The 23920-nt window shown below is 40.5% G+C and overlaps 4 protein-coding genes across 5 annotated transcripts in view; 2 read left to right on the forward strand and 2 right to left on the reverse strand.

Annotated features, from left to right (window-relative positions):
• pdss2 (prenyl (decaprenyl) diphosphate synthase, subunit 2) overlaps nt 1-407 on the forward strand; it is a 29412-nt gene extending 29005 nt beyond the window's left edge. Inside the window, exon 8 of the mRNA XM_084381969.1 lies at nt 2-407. Within this exon, the coding sequence (XP_084238095.1) occupies nt 2-157 (156 nt within the window). The 3' untranslated portion in view covers nt 158-407. The remainder of the gene's footprint in view (nt 1) is intronic.
• Nucleotides 408-8603: 8196 nt separating this feature from the next.
• Nucleotides 8604-13089, forward strand: bend3 (BEN domain containing 3). Of its 2 annotated transcripts, none has more exons than XM_084381573.1 (4): nt 8604-8779; nt 9700-9754; nt 10033-10211; nt 10331-13089. In XM_084381573.1, the coding sequence occupies exons 2-4, from the start codon at nt 9703-9705 to the stop codon at nt 12560-12562; spliced, it is 2463 nt and encodes an 820-aa protein (XP_084237699.1). In that variant the 5' UTR covers nt 8604-8779; nt 9700-9702; the 3' UTR covers nt 12563-13089. The 2 variants fall into 2 exon arrangements, with proteins under 2 accessions (XP_084237699.1, XP_084237700.1); XM_084381574.1 differs by lacking the exon at nt 8604-8779 and adding an exon at nt 8818-8995.
• A 328-nt stretch (nt 13090-13417) lies between these two features.
• mtres1 (mitochondrial transcription rescue factor 1) lies at nt 13418-15872 on the reverse strand. Its single transcript, XM_084381575.1, has 4 exons — nt 15720-15872; nt 14276-14732; nt 13890-13962; nt 13418-13779 (listed from the first exon to the last, which is right to left on the reverse strand). The coding sequence occupies exons 1-4, from the start codon at nt 15736-15738 to the stop codon at nt 13597-13599; spliced, it is 732 nt and encodes a 243-aa protein (XP_084237701.1). The 5' UTR covers nt 15739-15872; the 3' UTR covers nt 13418-13596.
• Nucleotides 15873-16971: 1099 nt separating this feature from the next.
• On the reverse strand, nt 16972-22135 carry LOC311273701 (transmembrane protein 151B-like). Its single transcript, XM_084380905.1, has 2 exons — nt 21589-22135; nt 16972-21031 (listed from the first exon to the last, which is right to left on the reverse strand). Exons 1-2 carry the CDS (start codon nt 21664-21666, stop codon nt 19622-19624), a joined length of 1488 nt encoding a protein of 495 aa, XP_084237031.1. The 5' UTR covers nt 21667-22135; the 3' UTR covers nt 16972-19621.
• Between the last annotated feature and the right edge of the window lie 1785 nt (nt 22136-23920).

Here is a 23920-nt window from a genome sequence, read left to right on the forward strand (position 1 = left end):
GCTTTTGGCAGCAGTTAAGTCGGAGAAAGGCGTGAGCTCGGCTGTGGACTTATGCTGTTACCATGGCAACAAGGCTCTGGAGGCCATCCAGGCTTTCCCCTCCTCCGAGGCTCGATCCGCCTTGGAGAACATCGCCTCTGCCATCACCAAAATTTGACCTGGACTCACACACTCACACACACTCACTCCAGCCTCTAAATGCTTGAAGTGTCTTTGTCTGCAGAGGCAACAGGATGAGAACCAGTGAACATTTGACATTTCAGAGACAAATGAACTTCTTATGAGCCAGGTGCTGGCTCATGTCAGGAGAAACTGCTCTGCTCTGTTGTGGATGACAGTGTGCATCAGAAATGCAATGCCTGTATCCATAAATGGTCATCATTAAAAAAAGAATTAAAAACACATTACTTCAGCATCATGTCATGCGTTGTGTTGGCTCTAATACGTAACCCTCCTCTCCTGTGTGGAGGAAATATCACGCCAAGCTGCATTTTAAAACCTGGCACTTTATTGTTACCTTGCTTATCAGCAAAGGCACATACCAGGCAGAACGTAATTTAAGATGTTTTGAGGAATTGTTATTGTCATCTGGAAAATGTGCCATGAACGGCAAATGATGCACCAAGCAGCAACAAAATTTCATCTTTTAGATTCACCCAGGTTCACCCTGCTCATTACTGCACACCTCAGATGATGCTGAAATCATAGCTGCTGGATGTAGTGGGTGTTTGCCAAATTGAAGAGCAGCTCCAAACCAGTTGTGAAAATGTCTCAAAGTCGTGTTCTACCAGGTATGCACCTCTGCTGATAAGCATAGCTGCAAAAATATGTATTTTTTTTAATGGTATTTGGCATGAAATCCTTTCCTCGCAGGGGGAAATGGCAAGAATCAGGAGTAATGTCATCTATGTTGCCTTATTATGTCTGTCCCCATGCCTGTGTATGTGATCCAAGTCAACCCAGGGGCGGGGAAAGGTCACACAGCCTCTCCCCTTGGCCCAGCCAGCGAGCGCATTGAAGCTCCGCCAAGCAGTAATTATTAATGAAGAGACCTGAGCAAATGGACAGGAAATGCAGAGGTATTGATTGGGCCGGCTGCCCTGCTCTAAGCCGTACAGGCTGGCGCCAGCCTGGTGGCCTGTGGTTTCCCAGGCTGCTGTATGCAGAGGGGGGACAGCCAAGGTGTGAAACCAGGCCACCGCTGGCAGCTGTCTGTCACATCCAGGCCACACCTGAAGGACAGAGCACAGGAGACAGGACAGAGGGAAAAGAAGCAGACTGAGGGTGCACAGCTAACAAAGAACATAGTGTGTAGTTATAGCAGTGCATGTTGGTACCACATCAGAACATGTCCCTGAGACTTTGAATTTGAATGAAGATGGTTTGCAGAAGCAAGGGGCATGAGCTAGAACTGCCCATATATGCAAGGAATGGTTAAATATTTTACTTAATTGTACTTTAAGGGAGATGCCTCTCAAGGAGTATTTGTTTGACCCAAATGACAGGAAACTCAGCTTAAACATCTGAATCCTCTGACTTTTCATCCAGTGCTGTCATCAGGTCACGCTTGCTTTTAATATGATCGGTGTCATTTTTTACCCCTGCACAGAGCCCGAAGGATGCTAAAAGACAACACAACACTATCATAGCCTCTTCACCCTGCTGTTGTCTGCCATGCGATACAGGAGTATTTGCTGCCGTACCACCAGACTAACTGTTTTCCTCAAGCTATGAGACTCCTCAATTCATACTCCGTATCCCACCTGAAATATTTTCTACCATTTTTTTTTAGGATTTTGTTATTTGCAAAAATACACTAGATAAAGCTCCCATGAAAATGTATTACCTCACTGTGACATTTCAAGCACAAGCCCTTCTTTGGACATGAAACAAGTGTAGAGACACGCCTTACAAGTACCTGTACAGAGGGGTCACCAGACAGGTCATGTGACTACAAAAATAAGAAAAGAAATACATTATTACAGGACATTATAAATACTATTGATATGTCCAATGAGACCTGTAAGTACAATTCATTTCATTTATTGATTTTTCTAAACCACCTAAATACACTGTAACAAGATCATCAGGTATGAAAAATGTCATATTATTATGGCCTTTTATGATGATTACAATTTATTATTTAAGAACTCTCATCATTTATTATTTAATCATCCATTTAGATGGGTTTTTTTTGTTTTATAAGTAAAGAGGCAACAATTATTGTTTTCTTGTACAATCCAGGTTGTTTAATGATAATTAAGTTGATCTTGAACCTTGACCCTCATTCGGGTTCAGCTGTACCATGTATCATGTATAGTGCTAAATTCAAATAATTAGCAAATGTTTGGATAACACACTAAGCTAAGTTGGTGAACACAGTAAACATTATACCTGATAAAACATCAGCATGTTAGCACTGTCATTGTGAGCATGTAGGTATGCTGATGTTAGCGTTTGGCTCAAAGCACCTCTTTGCCCAAGCCCAAACACACAGAGCTGTTAAAGGAAAACTGTCTCGTGTAGGGTGTTAATGATAATTACCATATCAGATACCCCAATAAGTAACATTTATACATGGGGCAGAGCAGCAGTGGAGAGGAAAGAGACTCAGAGGGTGGAAAGTCCATGAGGAAGAAACAGAGTGGAGGGTGAGGGGGGAAGGAGAGATGATAGGATGTAAAAGAAGAAGGCTAGAGCTGAAGAGCAAGAGACGATGATGTGGAGTGAACTATTTCAAAAACAAGCTCCTGTCTGTTGCTGGGTTGTACGTCCACTTCCTCTACTGTTTTGGTTTCCGCTGTTTGGGCTTCCTGGGTACAGCGAGGTACAGCATGTGCCAGGGAAAGCCTCAGGCTCCTCATGAAATATTTATCCTCGCCGTGAGGAGACATGAGGAAAGTTACATGGAAAGTTAAAAGGACCAAACAAGGAGGGAGGCTGGGGCACTGCCAGAATGACAAATATAGTTACTAAACAGAACTTTTTCAAAAGATGATGTCTGGCCAAGGCAATGAAACTGTTGCATAGACACTCCCAGTAGAAATCAACCAGGCACTGCAGAACAGGATTTGATGGGATGAGTTTTTTTTGTGTTTGGACTTCAAGAGGAAAACAGAGTTCTTCCAGTGGTAAAATTAAATGTTTAATTTATAACAGAAATGTAGCCTCTTTCTCTCCCCGACAACATTGCTACTGCCAGCATGAATCTTGGTATCTCCCGCGTAGCCCACATAAAGAGCAGAACGAGGAAGGAGAGAGTTCTGTCAGTTGTATGTCCTGCACAGCAGAAACCCGACTCTCTGTTTGCTTACAGTTTCCAATTTGAGAGTCTTGGGTGTCATGAAAGCAACAGTTGGCAAGACTGTAAGTTTACATGCAAAACATGAAGTGGGTAACAGCGGCCTGAGTGTGCCCCGGCCCAGACGATGAGTGGTGTAATTACAGCAGGGTCCGTGGAGAGAGTCGGTCAGCACAGATGCCATTGCACACTTGCATGTATGAAGTTGACAGAGAAGATGGTGCTCTTGGAATTTGCAAAAAAAATAAAATTGCATTGGAAAGGGTTTTTTGTGACAATATTCTGTAAATTTGGCCATTTTCATGTGACAATTTTCCATAATTCTAGTTTTTCTACCAAGCAGTTAATTCTTGCCAGGGTAAAAAGGCTGTGAAACAGCGTTTATGTAACCAGCAGATGCTACGATTCTTCACTGAAACCAGACATTAATAACTATATTTGACATCGAGTTGAGCCACCCACCTACTCAAAAGCACAGACAACTCTTTACATTCCAAAATGTTGCCTTTAAATAAGAATTTCTTCTTATACACTCCAAACTGTAGTATCTTCTACACTCTGAGAAAAACTGCTTCATGATAAGTGCTCTGGTCCACTCTCAGTACTCTGGAGAACCTTTTCATGCTTGAGAACCTTTTCTTGCTTTTAAGGGTCTTTGTGGAACTGAATGCAAAATAGAGAAAATACTTCTTTAAGTCAAACACTGCACAGAGCTTTGAGGAACCTTTTAATGTTAAAAGTACACATGCTACCATTTCTTTTTAAAATCATTTATCAGAACAACTTTTGCCTTGCCTTTTTAAAAAAAAAAAAAATCCCTTTACTAATTAAAATTGGAAGAATTGTTTACATAAAAAACCTTTATTAAATACTTATAAACATTAATGACTGCAGACTTGATGACTTATACGAATGTGAGTAACTTAATGACACTTCTTTAATGGATTACCAACATTTATTACTACATCCTTACCAAATGGAGAATAAATGCCTGGAAATGGGATTTTTCTCAACCTGGCAACCAGCTCTTGTTCTGATTCAGATTGACTGACTGATCAGTAACTTCTTATCAAGACTGATTTATTGACCATTAATAAAGCCATTAGTTACTACTTCTTAAGACTTTTTGAAGTGCTTATTAAAAAGTGGTCCTGGAATCACATTTATTTGTAGAATTAAAGTTTGTTTAACTACACACAGGCTCCTGGATGTACTGGGTGTTTGCCAAACTGAAGAGCAGCTTTAAACCAGTGGTAAAAATGTCATGTTCTACCAAGTATATCTTTATGGATAACAGCAGCTGTACAATAATGTCTTTTGTCAATTAGTTTGGTGTATTTTCTCTACACTGGGAGAAATGGCATGAATCAAAACTGTCATGTGTTGACTGGAAACTCAATTTAAAGGATAAGTTCACCATAAAAATGAAAATTCAGTCACTATCAACTTACCTTGATGCAGATGGAAAGTCAGGAGAAGTTTAGTAGTCCACAAAACAATCTTAGAGCTTCACTTTAAGTAGATGACAACTTCAGTCATATTCCCCAAAATGTTTACATCACAAGTGTTTTTGTTCAGTTTACAGTTGTCTGATAATCTTTGTACTGCTGCTTCGATCGCCACACTTATTTGTATGGATGTCAAATTACTAGAGTACAAAGACAGTCAGGTAAGTGTCTCACACGCACATAACTGTGATGAGCTGATGCCTCGGCCATGGTGTTTCTCTGCCTCACATTCTAGTGCATGCAAGGATCAATTCCCAGCAGCCCCCGTGACCCTATTAGTAATAAGTCAGTATGTAAAATGAATGAATATGAGTGATATTAGAACCTCCATTTGTCTTCTTGTGAATGGCCTATCCGTAAACACCTGCTAATCTCATCATATAGCTGACGGTGATGGATGAAAGTCATTCTCCTGCGATGAGAACAGTATGGCTGATTGGCCTCCTCGACACAGACGAGCATATTGGCCAAAAATGACACTTTAACGAGCTCTTCCCGGTGTTAAGTGCTGCACGCCGGCCCCTCGTCGCAAGCCGTCGCCTGGCTGACCCCGGGCCGTGCTTCCCCCTGCACAGGGCCTGCTCGCTTCATTGGCTGACAGATCAGACTGCCATGGAGACAGCTCATTAGTCGAATAATGAGAACCACACCAGCCACACGTTGTCTTGTTATATCATCTCACTATCAACGTATTTGTGGCTGGGAACAGAACATTGGGTGCTAGTGTGTGCATGAAATAGCCAATGATTAAGATAGAATTATGGCACTGTGGGGTCTTTGGTTCATCTCTCACTGACTGAAATCTCTGTCCATCACAGGAAACCAGCTTACCAGCTCTGCTTAATGGCTGCTGCCTCTTACAAGTCCAAATTTCCCTCTGCTGCAACCATATGGTAAAGCTCCATATGATTGCCTTCTCTTATCCATCATTTGACTTTCAGCTGCCAGCAGCTCCAAGTTAATATATTTCACAGCTATACATTTTTTAAAGCTTTGACCCCAAAATCGTTGAATGTGGGATGCCACATGATATTGTGATTACTAATGTACAGACAGTCGGCTGTAATTTGAGGATATTTGTAGCCAGAGTGGATGAACAGACAAAATCCCTAACATCAGAGCCTCTTGTGCACACACTAGTCTATGGTTATCCGTGTGTTTATCTCAGCTCAGCAAGAGTAAAGTTGGTAACACTTTATTTGAAGGGGTGTGGATAGACTGACACAACACCATCAAAACCACAAATATGACACCTGTTGTGACCATGAAGGAGTCTTAATAAATGTTTATGACTGTTGAAGTGTCACTGGGTCAGTTATGTCACTTTTAATCCAAAGTTGACATTAACCAAGACAACACAATGTTGTGTTTTACTGTATATATAGACATGTAAATCATGTCACAGCCAGAAGTACAACAGAATGGAATAATGATTGTCTTTGATGTAGCATTTAACGTTCACTTCCTCAATTTAAAGGATAAGTTCACCCAAAAATGAAAATTCAGTCATAATTTCCTCATGCAGATAGAAAGTTGAAGAAGATGAAGTTTCAACTAAAAGTTCCACAAAACATTTCTGGACCTTCACAGGAAAACAGCATTACAGCATTCTCCTTAACAACTGAAGTAGATGGGGACTTGTTTTCAGACATAAAAAAACATAAAAATGGCTCCATACAGCTAGTTGAGCATAATTCAAGTCTCGAGAAACCCTGAGATTGAAAAGATTTATTTGAAAAGACATTATTTACACCCTCTGTGCACAGCTTGTGTGTGCACCCACTACAGACAGGGTGTGTGCTAACACTTTTAGCTGTTTAGAGGAAGGGGAGGCTCCAGAAATGTTTTGTGGACCACGCAACTCCAACTACTCTGCATGGTGATGAGTAGATAATGACTGATTTTTCTTTTTTGGGTGAACTTATCCTTTAAGTAAATAATTGCATGGAGGAAGATGCAGACATCAGTGAAGTCAGTCCTCAGGAGACAATCGACCTCAGATGCATACAACCAAAACAGTAGAAAATATTTAAGCCAAGAATGTTATCCAGATACAGTGACAGAAAACATGTGACAGCATAAAAGACGTGATTTGTAAGAAAAATGTGTGGTTTGTGAATAAAAATAATCTTCTAATGTTTTCTCCATGTAATAAAATGTGTGTTTAGGCATGTGTGCCATTGAAACTGTTGATATCCTCGAGGTTTACATGCAGCCCAGAAGCTCAAGGTTGACACATTGTTCTTTACAGCAGACAGGTTATGATCACAGCTCGTTCTCATGTTATTACAGTCTCTATCCACTTGAGGGCGATGTCGCCCATATAATGTGTGCTCTGTAGCTCAGGGTGAACAGAGATTATCCCTGAAAACAAGAGGTTTCACTCCTACCTACTTCTTTTTTTGCTTCACTGTACAATTCTTATGACTAGAGACAGTATAAAACTAAGACGGCTACTTATTGGGACGATCCAATCTTAATTTAAACAAATACATATATAAATTGTTTATATGCATATAATATATATATTTTTTATTGTTTTTTGGTATTCCTGTTCTGCATATGCATAGTTACCTGATGTTGAATATTGACCATAAATGACGGTCTTGAATAACTTGAAAATATTAGTCGATCAGTGTATGTTTATTTTATCATTGACATAAATTGAGAACTAATAAAAGTTGCTCTATTATACTGTAGCTTGTTTCATAATTCTAGGTCTGTAACTCCATGCATCAGGCTACATATGTTGCTTTTTGATCAAGCCATTATAAATCAACACAATGTGAATTAATGGGCTGTTTCTCTCCACTACTCAGCACCAATAACCAACTCTAGCTGATAAGAAATACACCACAATTGCAACTCTTATGATGTTCTGTAGCACAGTTATTAACAATATACTGCATTTCAAAGGAATAGTTAGTTGGCTCTATAAATATTATTAAGACACAGTAATATACAGAATACCATTTGGTATTGCTCATAATTTATTTAACAGTGCCAACAAACCTCCTGAGCCAATCAGTATTCAGTTTAAGTCTTCACTAAAAACTATTCTTGGCCAAAGTACATAAGAAGCCTATAATCAGCAGACTTTACATAAACTATGGAGAGAAAAGCACCCATTACTAAAGGTAGAATGACCTGTGTCAATGCTATAATGTCATGTATAATCGGTATTAGATAACTATCACTGATGCATTAACATGTAAACAACATTGTAATGTTGACCAAGGTGGTTCTAGCTATTTTATATACTGCTGGATGGCTTAATTTAGTTTACAACAGTGCATCATACTTGTATTGTAGGTTTTTTTTAAATCTTAATCTACAACATACCAAGTAACCGTTGCTGTCAGATACATTTAGTGGAGTTAAAACTACATTTCTCGCTTAAATGTAAATAATTAAAATAGTCAAGCAGGCTTCAAACACTTGATTGTACTTTAGTATTGTAGTAAATGTGCAAACGGACTTTCCAGCACTGATTTTAAATATGGTATCAACAATAAACAGATGTATGAATATGTATGTTTCTCTTGTTTGGTCATTTTAATATGTGATGCAGCGAAGCTACAAAGTAAGAGCACTGTGGGTAAACAGGCCGAGCTGCCCAGTCCAGACACTCACGTGAGGCTCAACACAACGACAGCCGCGATGGGACACTTTTAAAAAGAGCGGCGTTATGACAGCACTAGTTCAACATCAGATTTGTGTCCATGTACACGGTTTTAATCCTGTTATTGTATTTCGGATTATTTTTTCACTCCTTTCTCGCCACAGCTGTGCGGAAGTGACACAGCAGGCGCGCGCCCCGTCACGTCACGCGAGAAAGCGCAGAAGCCGAGCGAGAAAAAAAATATCAACAACAAGAACAACATTTAGCTGCACATAAAGCGCCGTGATAGTCCGCAGACATGTCCAGCACATCGCTAACAGTCCTCAAGGATTGCATGGACTCGTAAAGGTGAGCTCAAATCGTCGTCACGCGCGTTTACCGCTAATTTAACAAGAGTCAGAGCAGGAGGGGGACTCGTCCACGCAAACATTGCCGCGTCATTAAAATTCACAAACAAAATGTTGCACAACTAAAGCGACGTTTGGATGTCCACAATGACCCGCAGTGGTGTTAACGTGACAAGCTTGTGCCGAGGCTTTGGAAAGAGTTACATTCTCACAGCTGGTTTGTGTTTTGGTTCAAGGGTTCATGGGCGGAAGAATGAGGAAGTAGCTGCTTAATAAAGGCTGGAGGAGAGCTAGGAGGCAACTCTGTGCACGGTGGCATGCACAGTAGTCTCTGGCAAAAAATCTAGGCCTACCTACATTTAGGTTGTAAAGAAAACCAGTTGGCATTGCAACAGATTTGTTTTAGCAGTTTAACCAGCTTGGCAGCATACAAGAGCAAAGTGCCTGCAGCTGATCACATGCTGTTTATCATAACGGTAGCATACCAGCCACTACATGTTAATGTTAACTAAGGAATGGTTTGAAGTTTATAAATATGCTCACACACCATCATTTGAAACGTACAGTATGTATGTGTTATTAGTTGATTGGTCCATCATGCATATATTAATAAAACCATCACTGATCCAGTGTCATAATTCCAACCCCTCTTCTGATGTATTTTCTGTCCTTGGTTGAATTTATTTAGGTTCTGGAAATGCATGCTACTTAGTGCTGCAACTAAGGTTATTTTTATTATCAGTTCATGTACAAGCTCTTTTACCGATGAACCATTCACCATCTATGAAAGATCAGCAAAGAGTGGAAAAGGCCCATTACAAGTTCCCAGACGCCATCGTGATTTTTTATTTTTTTGCTTTAAAATGAATGTTTCAGCTCAACTGTTGCATCATGTATGTTGTTTGTGATTTATTTTTGTAGGCTATGAATTCCCCTGAGCATGGAGAAGTTTCAGATGAAGCAATGCTTGAGAAAGGTAACTTCTGCAACCTGTATCTGTGCCTCTGCAACAGCAGAAATTCAACATAACTTCAACATAAATTTATATTTATATTCAGACACAGGGTTATTTAAAGTAGAACTTTGGTTGATTTTTCAGACAATATATCTGGGTCAACTGCATCTTATAAAAGGAAAATATCAGTATTTAAGTGGAAAAGAGACAAAAAGTCTGATCATGTATGCTGATCTTGAGGAATATTATGCTTTTGTAATATTGTTATTAACTTTCGTGTGTATTTACAAATGTACCAGAACACAAGCATGAAGAAGACGTCAAGGAGGAGATGGAGGACTTTGCCATTTGTGAGCCACCAGAAGGACTTGGAGGAGGATCTCCTGGGGCCACTGAGGCTGGTAAACGGTCATCTGCAGAGATGGGCCCTCACACAAACCAGTCCACTAGCAGCAAGAGAGTCAGAATCTCTGGCGAGGTAAGCTAACCTCACACTGTTTTATCTAACTAAAAACATTGATATACAACACAAACAATTTGCTTATACTATTTTTTGTAGAGGACAACATGTCTCTTACAGTTATTTACTCTGTCTAGATGAGACGGCACTTGATAGATGAGAGCAGCAGACATGAGCCTCTTTGCCTCACCACAACCGGAGAGAAGAGGGATTATGTCCATCAGAAATCCAGAGTCTCCTACAGAAAGCCTCTCTTCAGCATCTCTCACAGGATCTCTGACAAGAGGAACACACCAAGCCTGGAGCAGCAGGCCAGTCATGGGTCTGGAAATCAGCTCAACTTCAGCAGCATCCTCTCATCCAAGAGCCTGAGTTCAGAGGAAAATGGCACATTGGAGACTTTCCCGACAGCAGAAACCTTAGGCCAAGCTTCATCGGCAGACTCTAGCCTTTATCCTCTGATTGAGAAAATGTTTCTCATTCTCAATACCCTTAATTCAAGCATGACACAGCTGCATAGCAAAGTGGACTTGCTGACCCTTGAGGTCATGCGAATAAAGAAGCAGATCAAACCAGCCGACATGGTGACGGAGTTCCAGCCTCCTCCTGAATATCTGCTAACAAGTGACGAATTGAATCAGCTGATGGAGCAGACATCCAGCGCCGGGGAGCTAGGTTGTCGGCTGCTAGTGCATCTCTTCCCAGAGCTGTTCAAAGCCAGGGAGTGCTCTCATGAATGCATGGCAAGCAAGAGAACACTGGAGTCGCTACATCTGCAGCTGATCCGTAACTACGTCGAGGTATGCTACCCCTCGGTCAAGAACAACAGCATCTGGCAGGAAGAATGCCTCCTTCAGATTAATGACTTGTTTAATCGCTTCTGGGCTCAGAGGGACATGGAGAGCGCTCGGCTGCTCAGGAAGCAGACAATCACAGGTGCTGGGATAAAGGCTGAGCATCCTCAAACCTATCGCTTCATTAATGAGCAGGGCCAGGAGGAGCATATCTCTTTAGATAACCAGCAGAGCAGCCTGCCTGTGTCAGACCTTGCTTTCAATACACAAGCCACAGAGGAGCTGGATGAGTTCTCTTCCCCTGAGGACTTTGTTATTTTTCTAATGCACCGTCTCTTCCCTGAGGTTTTTGAAGAGGGGAAAATGCCAGAAGGCTCAAGCAGTTTCAGCAGTGTTGGGCAGCTAATTCTGGACTCTGAGAAGATGGAAATAATAAGAAAGTATATGGAAGCTAATTTTCCTGATGTGCCTGAGGACAGCTGGCTTCAGGTGTGCATTCAGCACATGGAGGATGCACTCGAAGGTCCTCACAGTAATGGCAATGGCAGCGAACCTGACAATATCAATGATGAGGGCTATGACCTGGCCAGCCTTCCAGAAGAGGTTTCTATTATTAAGGTTCCAGAGGTGGGTGATTATGAAAGGCCCAGTCGCAAGTCTAAAAAGTCACTGCTGACACCTGTGGATTTTGACAATCTGGAGATTCCTCTTCCTGACTTTACTGTTCCCAACGAGTACCTCTTGTCCAGGGAGCAGCTGAAGAACAACTATGAATGTAGCTTGTCCATTGGGAACTTTGCTTCTCGGCTGCTGGTGCTCATGTTCCCCGAGCTCTTCACCCACGAGAATGCACGGAAGCAGTACAACTGCAGTGGTTCTCTTGGTAAAAAACAGCTTGACCCTGTTCGTGTAAATCTGATCCGTCATTACGTGCAGTTGGTCTACCCTCGGGCCAAGAACGACAGAGTGTGGATGTTGGAATTTGTGGGCAAACTTGACGAGAGATGTAGGAGACGTGACACGGAGCAGAGAAGATCCTACCTGCAGCAACGCAAGGTGTATGGTCAGGAGTCAGAGCAGGACTTTCTTTGCCAGCTAAACCCGCTCAATCCAGATAGCATGAGGGAGGATCCTGATATTCCCACTTTACCCCCTGAGAAAAGTAGCAAAGACTTTTGTAAAATTCCCCTGGACGAACTGGCTGTATCCAAACCTGACTTCCCTGTACCTTCTGTCTACCTGCTCTCAGACACTGAGGTACGGGAAATTGTCCAGCAGAGTCTCTCTGTTGGGAACTTTGCTGCCCGCCTGTTGGTGCGCCTCTTCCCTGAGCTCTTTACCCAGGAGAACCTGCGGCTGCAGTACAACCATTCAGGAGCTTGCAACAAGAAGCAGCTAGATCCCGTTCGCCTCAGATTGATTCGTCACTATGTGGAAGCAGTGTATCCTGTGGATAAGATGGAGGAGGTGTGGCACTATGAATGTGTGCCAAGCATCGACGAACGCTGCCGGCGCCCTAATCGCAAGAAGTGTGACATTCTTAAGAAGGCTAAGAGGTCAAGCACTGTGTCCTAGTTACAGTAGTCTTCAGTTAGGCAACACGTTTTGTCACAAAAATAATTGCACAGTATATAAGCTGAAACCGCATTGTTGAACTTTTTACAAACTGTCCTCTGTAGGATGAAGCCAAGCTGTTATGAGTTTCTTCAGTACTATTCTTAGTCATATTTTACCTTTCGACTACAGCATTAGATGTTTATGTAGTCTTATTATTGTTGGATAAAGAATTAAAACTGCTTCTATTTATAAGCCAAAACTGTCATAGCTTATCTAACATACTTTGTTGATAAATGTTGTAGCCTTAAAAACAATAACAATGATAGTAGCTAATAGCATAGATCTCACTTATGCTCTAAGGATAGAAATGAATCACAATGATGTGATATTTCCATTGCAGTTACTGATGTAGCATTGTGCCACCACTGTTTTAATAACAATGTGCTTATGTTAAGCCTTCTTATAGAAGTTTATATTATAAAAACAATAACATGACAATGGATCATGATAACCTATTTCTAATAAAATCACAATAATAAATATGACATTTGATTGTACTGTTTTACATATAATAGCTCTTAAGTGTTCCTGCTGGGGTATTTATCTTATTTTATATTGACTGCAGTCTTACACCCAAGAGGAGTGAGATGTTGCCCTTTTCAATCCTGAAAAGTTCTGTACTATGCAAAACATATATAGTGCTTGTACTCATCATTTTATATATTTCCTTCAATAAAACATGCAATTAGGATGAACAGAAAAATATGAGGAGTAACCCAACATATCACAAAGTTCATGATTCAGATGAAAACCGAATGTCATGTGCTCTTCATCAGCCAAGTCATCAGGACATGATTTTCAGATTTTCCAAACTTATGTGCACCCTTTATTTTGGGAGTCTCACAGCATATTGGGGAAAGGTAAACACTGAAAATCTCCCACCTGAATGCTTCATGTTTACAACCACTGAGAACTTTTTTTTTTTTCATTTTAGCCAGTGTTGTCGCTTTCACTGGCCAATGACACTACAGTCACCACTGTCCTACTTCAGTTCATGGCTTGAAGGCCTCATCCTTGGAAAGCTCTATACTTTTCCAGCGCCTTATGGAAACTTTGTGCTTTTCTGTGGTATTTGATTCGCCATATACCCTCCGGGGGATGACTCTCATCAGAGTCACTGTGTTTGTTTCCTTGTTTTCCGACAGTACCAGATCCAAGGTGTCGCCAACTTTCACCTGAATAAAGAACAGCAAACGAGGAATGAGGAATAAGCTTAAAGACACAAGTGGAAAGACTTTCAGAATTTCAGTTAGGAATCTGTCACCTGCAATAAAACCTCACTTACCGTTTTACTTTTCTTGATCAGTTTCTGTCCATTTAGCCTGAGCTTGTTGTCATAGAAGGCGTCCTCTATTTTACTGTGAAAAGACAGAGGAAAGTTAGTCTACTGTGCCATGTTCCTAAAAGGGAAAGTGTTTTAAAAGCCCAGCAGTTTACAAGTTACATTTGAAATTGGTCATCATGAAGCAGAATTCCCCTAAATCAGTGCATTCCTCTGAAACTAAAAAAAACCCTGCATCCTGTTCAGCTTGGACAGCATTTACTGGATGATATCTTAAGTTGTTTTGACTGGGAATTAAAACATCTAGCCCTTGTTTCTTTCTGTTAAGCCAGCTATAAAGATATGACAGGGTTCAAATCTGTGAGAGCAGCCATCAGACAGTGACTTACTTGCGGGCAATGTCCAGGCCAGCTTTCATAATGACATCATAGCGAAATGACTGCACATATTTCTCCATGTCTTTATAATCCTTTGGTAGATTTGGGTTCTCATCCACCTCATCTTCATAATCACTGTCCTCAGGGTCTTTTTCGTCTTCATCTTCTTCCTCTTCCTCCTGTGCTGTTCTAGCAGCACCTTTCTTCTTCTTGTTGCTTTTAAACCTCAGATGATGGACAGACCATCCCCTGACAGCATCTCTGCCATGAAAAGCAGGCCTGTGACAGCCAAGTGTGGGGAACGCTGTGCAGCCCCACAGCTGCCGTGTGTGGATGGCCCTGGGACACCATTCAGTCTGCCCCAGTCCATATCCAGCAGCCAGCAGGTGGCGGGGGTTCAACCTTCCTAGTTGCCTCATGGCAAGTGCCTGCACCACCAAACTCTGCATGTTGGTGCTCAACCCAGTCACTAGAAAAACATGAATAATGGGGAATCAGTATGCTAAATTACTGATGTTGTTTTGAAAAATGTAAGTATAAAAGACAGTGTGTTGAAAGTATTGTGGTTTCAACAATATCAGTACCCAGATTAAAATAATTAATATGAATACATCATCAAAATTCAAGACTTCAGAATTACTGACAGAGCTATTGCCATCAGGTGTCTGTTGTAAATCACCTCGTAAAATTATTTGTCAGCGTCTGTTTACAAGAATAAACTGTCAAGCTCAATATTTTAGACTTGCTGTCACATAATGCCCTATTTTGCCATATAACTTCACGATTTATACCACTAATTAACTTATTAAATTAGATACATGTGATTTCTGTTCATTGATTGCTTTGTTAGGTTAAGACTATTTGCATTATAAATTCTGCAACACTTTCCAACAAATCAAAATATGCCAATTTCAAAATAAAAGCCTGGCTTTATTTTATAGCCACGAATTGTGTCGCCAATGCAGTAGCTTTTAACATGAATGTTGAACTAATTATTCTTTAGAATGAAAAGAAAGAAATGACAGAAAGAGAACTACAAACTGGAGCTCTACTGTTAAATGTTAAATTGCGTTTTTTGATTTTCCGGAAGTGATGTGTTTATGTCTGCACTTGAGCAACAAACATTTATGCTAGGATAAGGCCTCCCAGTTGAGGAATATCGTACTTTTTCTTTTAATGTTAGCTGCTGTATACCTTTCGTCTTAATTTAATGTAATGGCTGTCTCTGCTTGACTGCCATTGACATTTTAGAGGCTTAAGTTGAAACCGAGCTGAAGCAGAGACAGCAGCTAGCTTAACTTTTCTCCTGTCAACTCGTTGGCTCATTATTTCGATCCACTTGCGACCTACCACGAGCTTGCTAACACACAAACACAGTATGCGCAGCCTCAGTTCGCTGCTAAATGCTAAATATTAAGTTGTTAACATGCTAAATATTATTCTGCAGTCCACTCACCTATGGAATAACCTCGCATTGCTTCTTACTGTACTTCTTCGCCACTTCTGGGTCACTTTTGTACCAGCGTGATTGTGCTGCCATCTACCGTCCTGGAGGAGATTGACATTATTTGGCCAAGCTGATGAGATAGCAGTAAACCACAGTTGTTTTTTGTGCGTTAATGTAAAACATTAACCAGGATATTCTTTTAAAATTGACTAACTCCACTACGAATTATTAGTACATTACAAAGGACATACTGCCCTGCATGTTTTGAATGTTTCCCTGCTCCAACTCACCTGATTCAAATGAGCTCACCATCAAGCTCTGCTGAAGCCTGATAACGACCCATTCACTTTCATCAGGTGTGTTGGGGCAGGGACATAGGGCAGGGGGCCCCCCACGAACAGGACTGAAAAACACTGCTTTATACTATGGATTGACTGGTTATTGGATCTGATATTCATAATTTTTCTGATTATAGGCATCTGTGTTTTTATCTGATTGTTGATCAAATAAATATTTTTTATTCTGATTCAGCAGCAATCTGCAAAGTAACTAGTAACTTCAACTAAATGCATTGGAGTAAAAAGTACAATATTTGCCTCCAGAATGTAGTGGAGTAAAGTATAAAGTAAATAAATACAGTAAGTGACTGTATAAACATAAATATAAATATAAATATAAATACAAGTAAAGTACAAGTACTAACACAAAATAGAACTTAAGTACAATAATTGAGTAAATGTACTGTTTTTTTCCATACAGTGTAATCAGCTGTTTTTATAGTATGGAAAGACTAGAATTTGTTTTAATGTTAGCTGTCATCAAGGTAAATGGGTAAGCTTTTTGTAGTTTATTATTGTTATTATTGTGCCACTGTCAACATGATCATTTCCATTTCATTTCAAATATATTTTAACCAGTATTTTTAATATTTATCTGCAAGGGTTTTTGAAAAAGATTTTCAAGTAAAAGTGAGACACTGCAGAAAGATAAAATGAATATGGGCCTTTTCCATTGTAAACATTTTGACTTGAAAAACACAGGTGTTACTAATAAGATTGATAAATGGCTCTGTTCCACTCAGGTGTCCTAGTAATTTACATTTGCTTTTCCTACTGTGACATGCCAAAATGTCTGTGAAAAATATTCATTGGTGTCCATGAAGCTGCTCCTCCAGTAAACACACTCCTCACCCAGATTTTCCCAGCGACTCTGAGGATCAAAGCCAACAATGTGTTTCAAATATACAAATGTTTGCCCCAGACATTTATTGCAACTTTTATTCTTCCAGCATAAGATAAATGTAAATACATATTTTAAAAGGTAATCAAGTGATTTATACAGCCCATTTGATTATATTGATGACAAGAACATTTTAAACATTTTACAAGAAGCTTTCATTGGTCGTGTGTTGTTTTATGTCTGAGCAGTTAAGTAGTTGTCAATATATCAGTGTGAATACTTTATTACTTCAAGGGAAATTACATCAACATTCAGCTTCACTACAATTCATAATGTCTAGTGTCACTTCAAGTGCATAATACTGGTGTCACTAAGTCATCGAAAACAATGTAAAAACACAAGATGTTATTTGTCGGATGCATACAATAAGTTCCTGTTAGATGTTATAAAATAGTCAGCGTTATAAAATTTGTTTGATGTCCATGTGAAACCCTAAGTGCATTTACATCCTTGCATATACTGCCTTTAAACTCTACTCGAAAGAGTCAGAGATCCTCTACATACATCAAATGTCGACATCCAAAGTCTGTTCAGGAAACATGGTGACATGTTGTTATGTGCTGTGCTCTTTCACTCTGAGCATATATAGTACACACTGGACAGCAAAATCACCATTTTACAAATGAAAAATGGAGCATTACTCCTTTACCACAGACACATAATGGACATATACTACAGAATATCACATATGCTGGTGGTTTACATTCAGGTATGTTTCATGATTTTTAACACATTGTCTTAGCAGAAGGGACTCATGCAAATTTGAGTGTGGATTTAATGACCTTAGATCTGTTTGCAGTTATAATGGTTGTGACTGATGTCACATTCACCTGTTCAAATTATTTTATTGTAAACCTGTCCCAGTCTTTCCTGACCACGAGATTAATGTAATGACATGTATGTGCGTTGTTACCACAGTAGTTTGCAGGTTTGCAGTGGCAGTATAGAAAAAAGTCACATTCAAGACTAAATGTACTTAATTGATCATGGACATTACATTTTTCATAATGTGGCTAATACCACTAGACAGTGTTATTTGACAATTTCCAATATCTGGGTCAGTCAAGACAAACTGTGCATCAAGTGTTAAAGCAAAAACCTACAACAGTTTCATAATGGTAAGCAGAACAATGCTCTGATTCTGTTTAGCGGTTTGTAGTGCTGCAACGATTAATCGATGAATCATTAATTGATTTGTTTTCAGCCATTAAATTAATTGCCAGCAATTTTGATAATGGTTTAATTGATCTGAATACGTTTTTAAGATAAAAAAAAGTCAATATTCTCTTATGATTGAATATTTTCTCTTATTTTTTTTTACCACTCTATGAAAGTACATTGAAACCTTTTGGGTATTAGACAAAACAGGTCATTTGAGGACATGATTTTTCACCATTTCTGATGTTTTACAGACCAAAAACTACTCGGTTATTTGAAAACATAATCAACAGAATAATCAATAATGAAAGTAATAGTTAGTTGTAGCCCTAATGGTTTCTTATTTCCTTGTGGACCCCCAAAATATGAAGATGTGGCATCATATTGAGATAATTCCAACATGTTCAGTGAAGGTTTATAGGACAAAATGCTTTAAAAACATCAACTGTAAACATCAGGCTTAAGTGTCAGTCCATCAATATCCAAAAGAAAGGTGTGTTTCTCTCTGGAGCTGCCATATAGCACCAACAGTCAACAGTCGAACATGGAGATATCCATTGTAGAAGAAGCACATCATTAAACCACATTCTCCATCACATAGTTGCCTCAATAGACCAGAATGCAATGCAGCCAATACAGGTTTGTTACTATCTTTATGTCACTTTTCACCAAGACATAAAACCCACAGCTGAAAATAAGTTTATAGCTGTTTTTTTGCAATTGTCAAAGGCATTCTGGGAAATGCAGAAAGCCTCTAACTGAAGTAGAGATAGATTAGGCATGTTGATTTTAAAAAATGTAGGTACAAGAATGAAGTAAAATTACAACACTTCACATAAGTAATGAAAATGTTCAAACATCAAAAATTGGTATAACGGCAAGTGAGAGTATCTGAGAGTTCATTTGTTTCTCCTGGATCAGAGGTTTCCATATTGACCAGTGTAACATCGTGATATGCATAAGCACAACTGGATTGATATTCCTCCTTTTACTATTTCACTTGAGAAGATGGTACCTATTTTCACAGTTGTTGCAGTGATTAGAAGTAGGTTAATATTGTAAAAACCTTCTTGCCATTCCTTATGGTTAAACAAAATCTCCATCTTGGTCAGCTCTGATGTTTTTATGATTTCGAGATTTCACTGAATGAATGAGATGTTTCAACCTGCCCATCCTTTCCGTGGCCTCTGTAAAGGTCTTGTGAGGTAACTTCATTTTCAGTTTCATATGTACGATACATATGAAAGCTATGGCAATGACGTACAGTGTAACAGTCCTCGTCTGCTTGGTTTTCATTGTAAGCCAGACAGATACCAGTTTTGTGTCTGTTCATGAACAACTACTCTGCTCACATTAATCACTGTTATTGCTTTGGTGATTCACACATTCATTTGTTTCAGATAGTATGACAACACAGCATGAATCTCACATTAAGACTTGGTTACTTTGTTTCTGGTGTCCAAAGTGTTTGTATGCTACAGAATTGCCACTGTGTGCTGTCAGTGACTGCATAGTCATAAGGAAGTCTCCACACAGGAGCCGTTTCTGTGGAAAGACCTGTGGTTGTGGCAATTCTCGCTGCAGTGAACAATGAGCACTGGGTAGCAAAGTGCGTCCTCGTAGTCTGGGGGTCCCTCATCGTCTGTGGTGTGGCGCTCTGATAGGCAGCGGGTGTTCTCGCTGGGACTCTCCTGGTCATCCAAACTACCGCTCCTCCAGAAGCAGCTGCGCTGGGAGCCATAGCGTCGCGCCAAGGAGAACCGACTGCCGCTGAAGGGGATGCGGGAGCTGGCACCAGTACAGATGCTGAGGGCGCTCCTGGAGAACACCGAGGAGCAGCTGATGGCTCTGTGGCACCGCTCGCAATTCTGACGTAACCCGCTGAAGCTGGTGGGGCACTGGGCCAGGTCCATCAGGCCAGCCTCTGAGTAACTGGGCACCAGCTGCTGGTTGGAACGAATGTGCCACTCCAGTTCTGTACTGTCAATGGTGTTAACACGAGGGATACGGCGCCAATATGGCCGTTCATCACATGGGGTCACAGGGAGGTAATCATGCCCAAAGAGCTTCTCAACACGATAGTGGACATATGAAGTGTGATATTCTGTGAAGACTCTGAGAGGCCAGGAGAAAGTGAGGAATGAAGCAAACCAGAAGACATAGTGGGACAGATACCAGGGGTGGCGCTCTGGATCACACAGTACCATGACATACTCCTTCAGGTCAATGTTTTTCAGGTGCATGCCCTCCCTGGCTTCCATGTAGTCATCAAGACCCTCATTGTCAGTGAAAAACCGGGCTCGTTGTGTCAGGTAGGAATTCTCAGACTCAACGTTAGCAAAACTAAAGCACTTGGTGAACCGCATCTTTGTCAGAGCAGACTTCTCCAAGCCCAGCAGCTGTTTTGAAACATCTTTCACACCACAGTGACTGTAGTCAAATTCAGCTTCTGCCACATGGGTGTTGACACGTTCATGGTAAACCTGGGTACTGGTGTAAGCATCTCCATTGCGGTAACGTGTGACTTGTCGTGTTCGGCGAACATAGTGATAGCTGATGGCCTTCCACCAGATGCAGGGTTTAGCTTGCTGCATCCTTTGGATGCGCTCACAGATGCCCTCCACATCCACTTTGTGCTGCAGCTCATTCTTCACATGACAGTGCCAGCATTCCACAAGATAGACCAAATAGAGCATGCCCAACAGGGCCAGAGGGATGTAGATATAGCCATCAGTGCAGGGGCTTTCATGGTACATCATGGATTTCACTTTTGAGGCACTGTCAAAGGTGAAGCGGGTCACCTTGGTGACATGACACCAAACCATCACTCCCATGCAGCCATACATGAGAATGGACAGGAGCAGGCATTTCCAAAAGCTCTCCCGGCATAGGGACTTGCTCAGAGACTGCTTCAGGGGTCTTTGCTGTTGAGTCAAAGCACACACAAAACAAAAGAGGAAAAAATGTTACCACATCATTTATTACCTACTTGCTGGTTGCACGTCTGACTTATCACTGCAACATCTTCTGTACATTTAGAATTTTCAACAGTATTTAATGAATGGGTCATACAACCATAGTAGTAACACCCTCACATTAGGGTTAATCAGCCTGCAAGCAGTGGATTGAAACAAAAGTTCTATCAGCTCTTTGGACATGATTTATTTAACTGTTGGGGAGATATTAAAATGAAATCAGAGCTACTGGACCTCTACAGCAGATGATAAAAACAGGTGAAGATGCTAGCATTACCAAGCACGTGTCCAACCATCTTACTATGAAATATTAATGAAGGCTACAAGATCAAAAAAATGTGTGAACACAGGGAATCATTTGTAAGACCAAACCCTGGCTAATAATCCACCTGCAGTGTGTTACATCCTTCTCACTGTGCACATGGGTTCATTGAACCCTGCGTCAAGATATTACAAACACATCAGACCTCAAATGCATTTGCTCACATAAGGGATGGAAGTCATACCTCCTCCCTGGTGTCCTCCTCGAAGACGGTGGTCGTGCTGCTTTCACTGGCCGTCGCAGCGGATGCTGGAGGGGACATGGTGCTGGCCAGCGATTGATAATAATGACAGGGCGTGGAGTAGGAAGAGGAAGAGATTTCACTACCTCGCTCTGCAGAGTCCCTCAAGCGAGACGAGCTACTTGTCAGACGTGCAAAACATCTGTCCCCATTTAGAGCAACTCCACCCAAAGAAAAGCCCGAGACGAGTCGACGGAGGCATGTTCATCTGTGAAACCCGAACGAAGGGGATCCTTCCGGTGGCTGAAAATCCAAGAAAAAGACGGAGGGGGTGTCTAGTGGAAAGCCCGCATCCTGCCTTCTACGGTGTAGCTGTCAGTGCCGCAGTAACATGATCGTAGATTATTCTGTATTAGCCTGATAATTAGCCTGAAAATGAACGTGCCCTGCCCCGCGGGCCCCGCGGGGTGTTTATCAGGAGGTGATGGTGCGGTGAGCGCTCCACAGAGAGCTGGCGGGTCCGCTGTCCATGGTGCTGACTGAGGCAGGTGTACGGTGAGATGCTGTTGCATAAATCTGTCACTTAAAGGGAAAGTCCACCCAAAATCTGACGCTCAAAACAGTGCAGGTCAGGTGATGCTGTGGCAGTGAAGATCATATCTTCACAAATACAGACGAGTGTTTTGCTAAGATCAGGTCCATTAACACTGATTTATATGGTGATGACTGAACCTGTCTGCTGTCTCAGTGACATATTTTCTTACTGATGTGGCATGTAAAGTAATTTTACTGAATACAGAGTTCCTGGGTCGTTTAATCAGAAAATATGTTATGAAAAATCAACAGTGTTCAATGAGTTGCTTCAATGTAAAGGAAAAAAACGGTTTTTGATTTTGGGGTGGATTTTCTCTTTTAAACCTGACAAAACAAAATGCCCAACCCACTGAACACAGTAATGTTATCGTAATATTATAATGTGATGGTAACTTAAAGGATAAGTTCACCCAAAAATAAAAACATTTCTACTCACCCTCATGCCAATGGACAGTCAGGTGAAAAGAACATTTGTGGAGCTTCACAGCAAAACAGCATTGCAGCATTCTACACAACAACTAAAGTAGATGGGGACTTGTTTTAAAATGGGAAAAACAACTGATAGAAATACATATATAAGTCTCCTGAAGCCCTGATGTCTTTATTTACACCCATGACATGCGGTTGAGCTAGTGCACCCATTGCAGACAGGATGTGTGCTAATGCTTTTAGCTTAGCAGCTACCATGAAGATTTGGGCTTAAAGATGGGTGTAAGTAATTTATTTTCAAATCAATTTTGGATCTGAGGGCTTCCAGAGACTTGGATTATGCTGGGTGAGCTGTATGGAGCCTTTTTATTTAGAGTTTTTTGCTGTGAGGCTCCAGAAATGTTTTGTGAACTACGACACTTCACCCATATTTCCATCGGCAAGAGAGGGAAAAGACAAAGACTGCATTTTCATTTTTTGGATAAACTTATTTTTTAAACACATCAGAATCATCAAGACATTCGGTAATCATTGCTCCACTTCATGCTCAGAAATTAAGAGTAACCATAGTTTTGAGAAGTTCAGAAAATCAATGTTAAATGATACAAGTGTGCAGTGGTGGAGGATATCAGGTCAGGTAATAGCAATACCATAATGTGGAAATACTTAACTACAAGAGGTTCCTGCTTTCAAAGTGTTATATAAAAACACAGTAGAGCGGACCATTTGATAAAGGATTTTTAAGCACAAATTACCATGCTTCACAGCCTCTAAATTGTGGGATTTGCTGCTTGTCTTTGTCTTATAGTATAGTTTGTGTTTTGGACAGTTGGTTGGACGACCTTGGGCTTTAAGGAATTGTGATCAACATTTTTTAAAATGTCCTGATATTTTATAGACAAAACAATCAAACAATTAATGGGGGAAATAATAAAAATTTGAATCAATAATGAATGGCCCTAACCAGTACTCATTAAAGTCAGCATTGAAATGTTGTAGCCGGTGAAGGTGGAGCTAATTCTAACTTTTTCTGCATTGTACTTCATCCACTGATCATATGTTCTGTTTATATATCAACTCCAAATAACAAGGAAGTAAATGAATAATTGTAGGAGCGTAGTTTTACAGTTTGTAAAAACCATCATTAATAAATGGTGAATTTATAGTTAAGTAAACTTCAGTTAATAGTTTGGTGATGCTCTGAGAGCAGTGCTTCACCATTTTGGAAAAAAATACCTCAAGAAATTAAGTTTCTCATCACGTCATCTAATAAAGAGGTTGTTGAACAATCAAGAAAATAATTTCGCACCTC

This window comes from Pagrus pagrus, assembly GCF_965226575.1.
Source record: "Pagrus pagrus genome assembly, chromosome: 18".
In the NCBI taxonomy this organism is placed as follows: Eukaryota; Metazoa; Chordata; class Actinopteri; order Spariformes; family Sparidae; genus Pagrus; species Pagrus pagrus.

Excerpts from the sequence above, each read along its gene's own strand:
- bend3 (XM_084381573.1), top strand. The coding sequence starts at position 9,703 with ATGAATTCCCCTGAGCATGGAGAAGTTTCAGATGAAGCAATGCTTGAG. Across the intron at positions 9,755-10,032 it reads TGAAGCAATGCTTGAGAAAG|AACACAAGCATGAAGAAGAC; the intron begins GTAACTTCTGCA and ends CAAATGTACCAG. Across the intron at positions 10,212-10,330 it reads GAGTCAGAATCTCTGGCGAG|ATGAGACGGCACTTGATAGA; the intron begins GTAAGCTAACCT and ends TACTCTGTCTAG.
- mtres1 (XM_084381575.1), bottom strand. Across the intron at positions 13,963-14,275 it reads GGCCTGGACATTGCCCGCAA|TAAAATAGAGGACGCCTTCT; the intron begins GTAAGTCACTGT and ends GTCTTTTCACAG. Across the intron at positions 13,780-13,889 it reads TGATCAAGAAAAGTAAAACG|GTGAAAGTTGGCGACACCTT; the intron begins GTAAGTGAGGTT and ends TTCTTTATTCAG.
- LOC311273701 (XM_084380905.1), bottom strand. The coding sequence starts at position 21,666 with ATGTCCCCTCCAGCATCCGCTGCGACGGCCAGTGAAAGCAGCACGACC. Across the intron at positions 21,032-21,588 it reads AGGAGGACACCAGGGAGGAG|CAAAGACCCCTGAAGCAGTC; the intron begins GTATGACTTCCA and ends TTGACTCAACAG.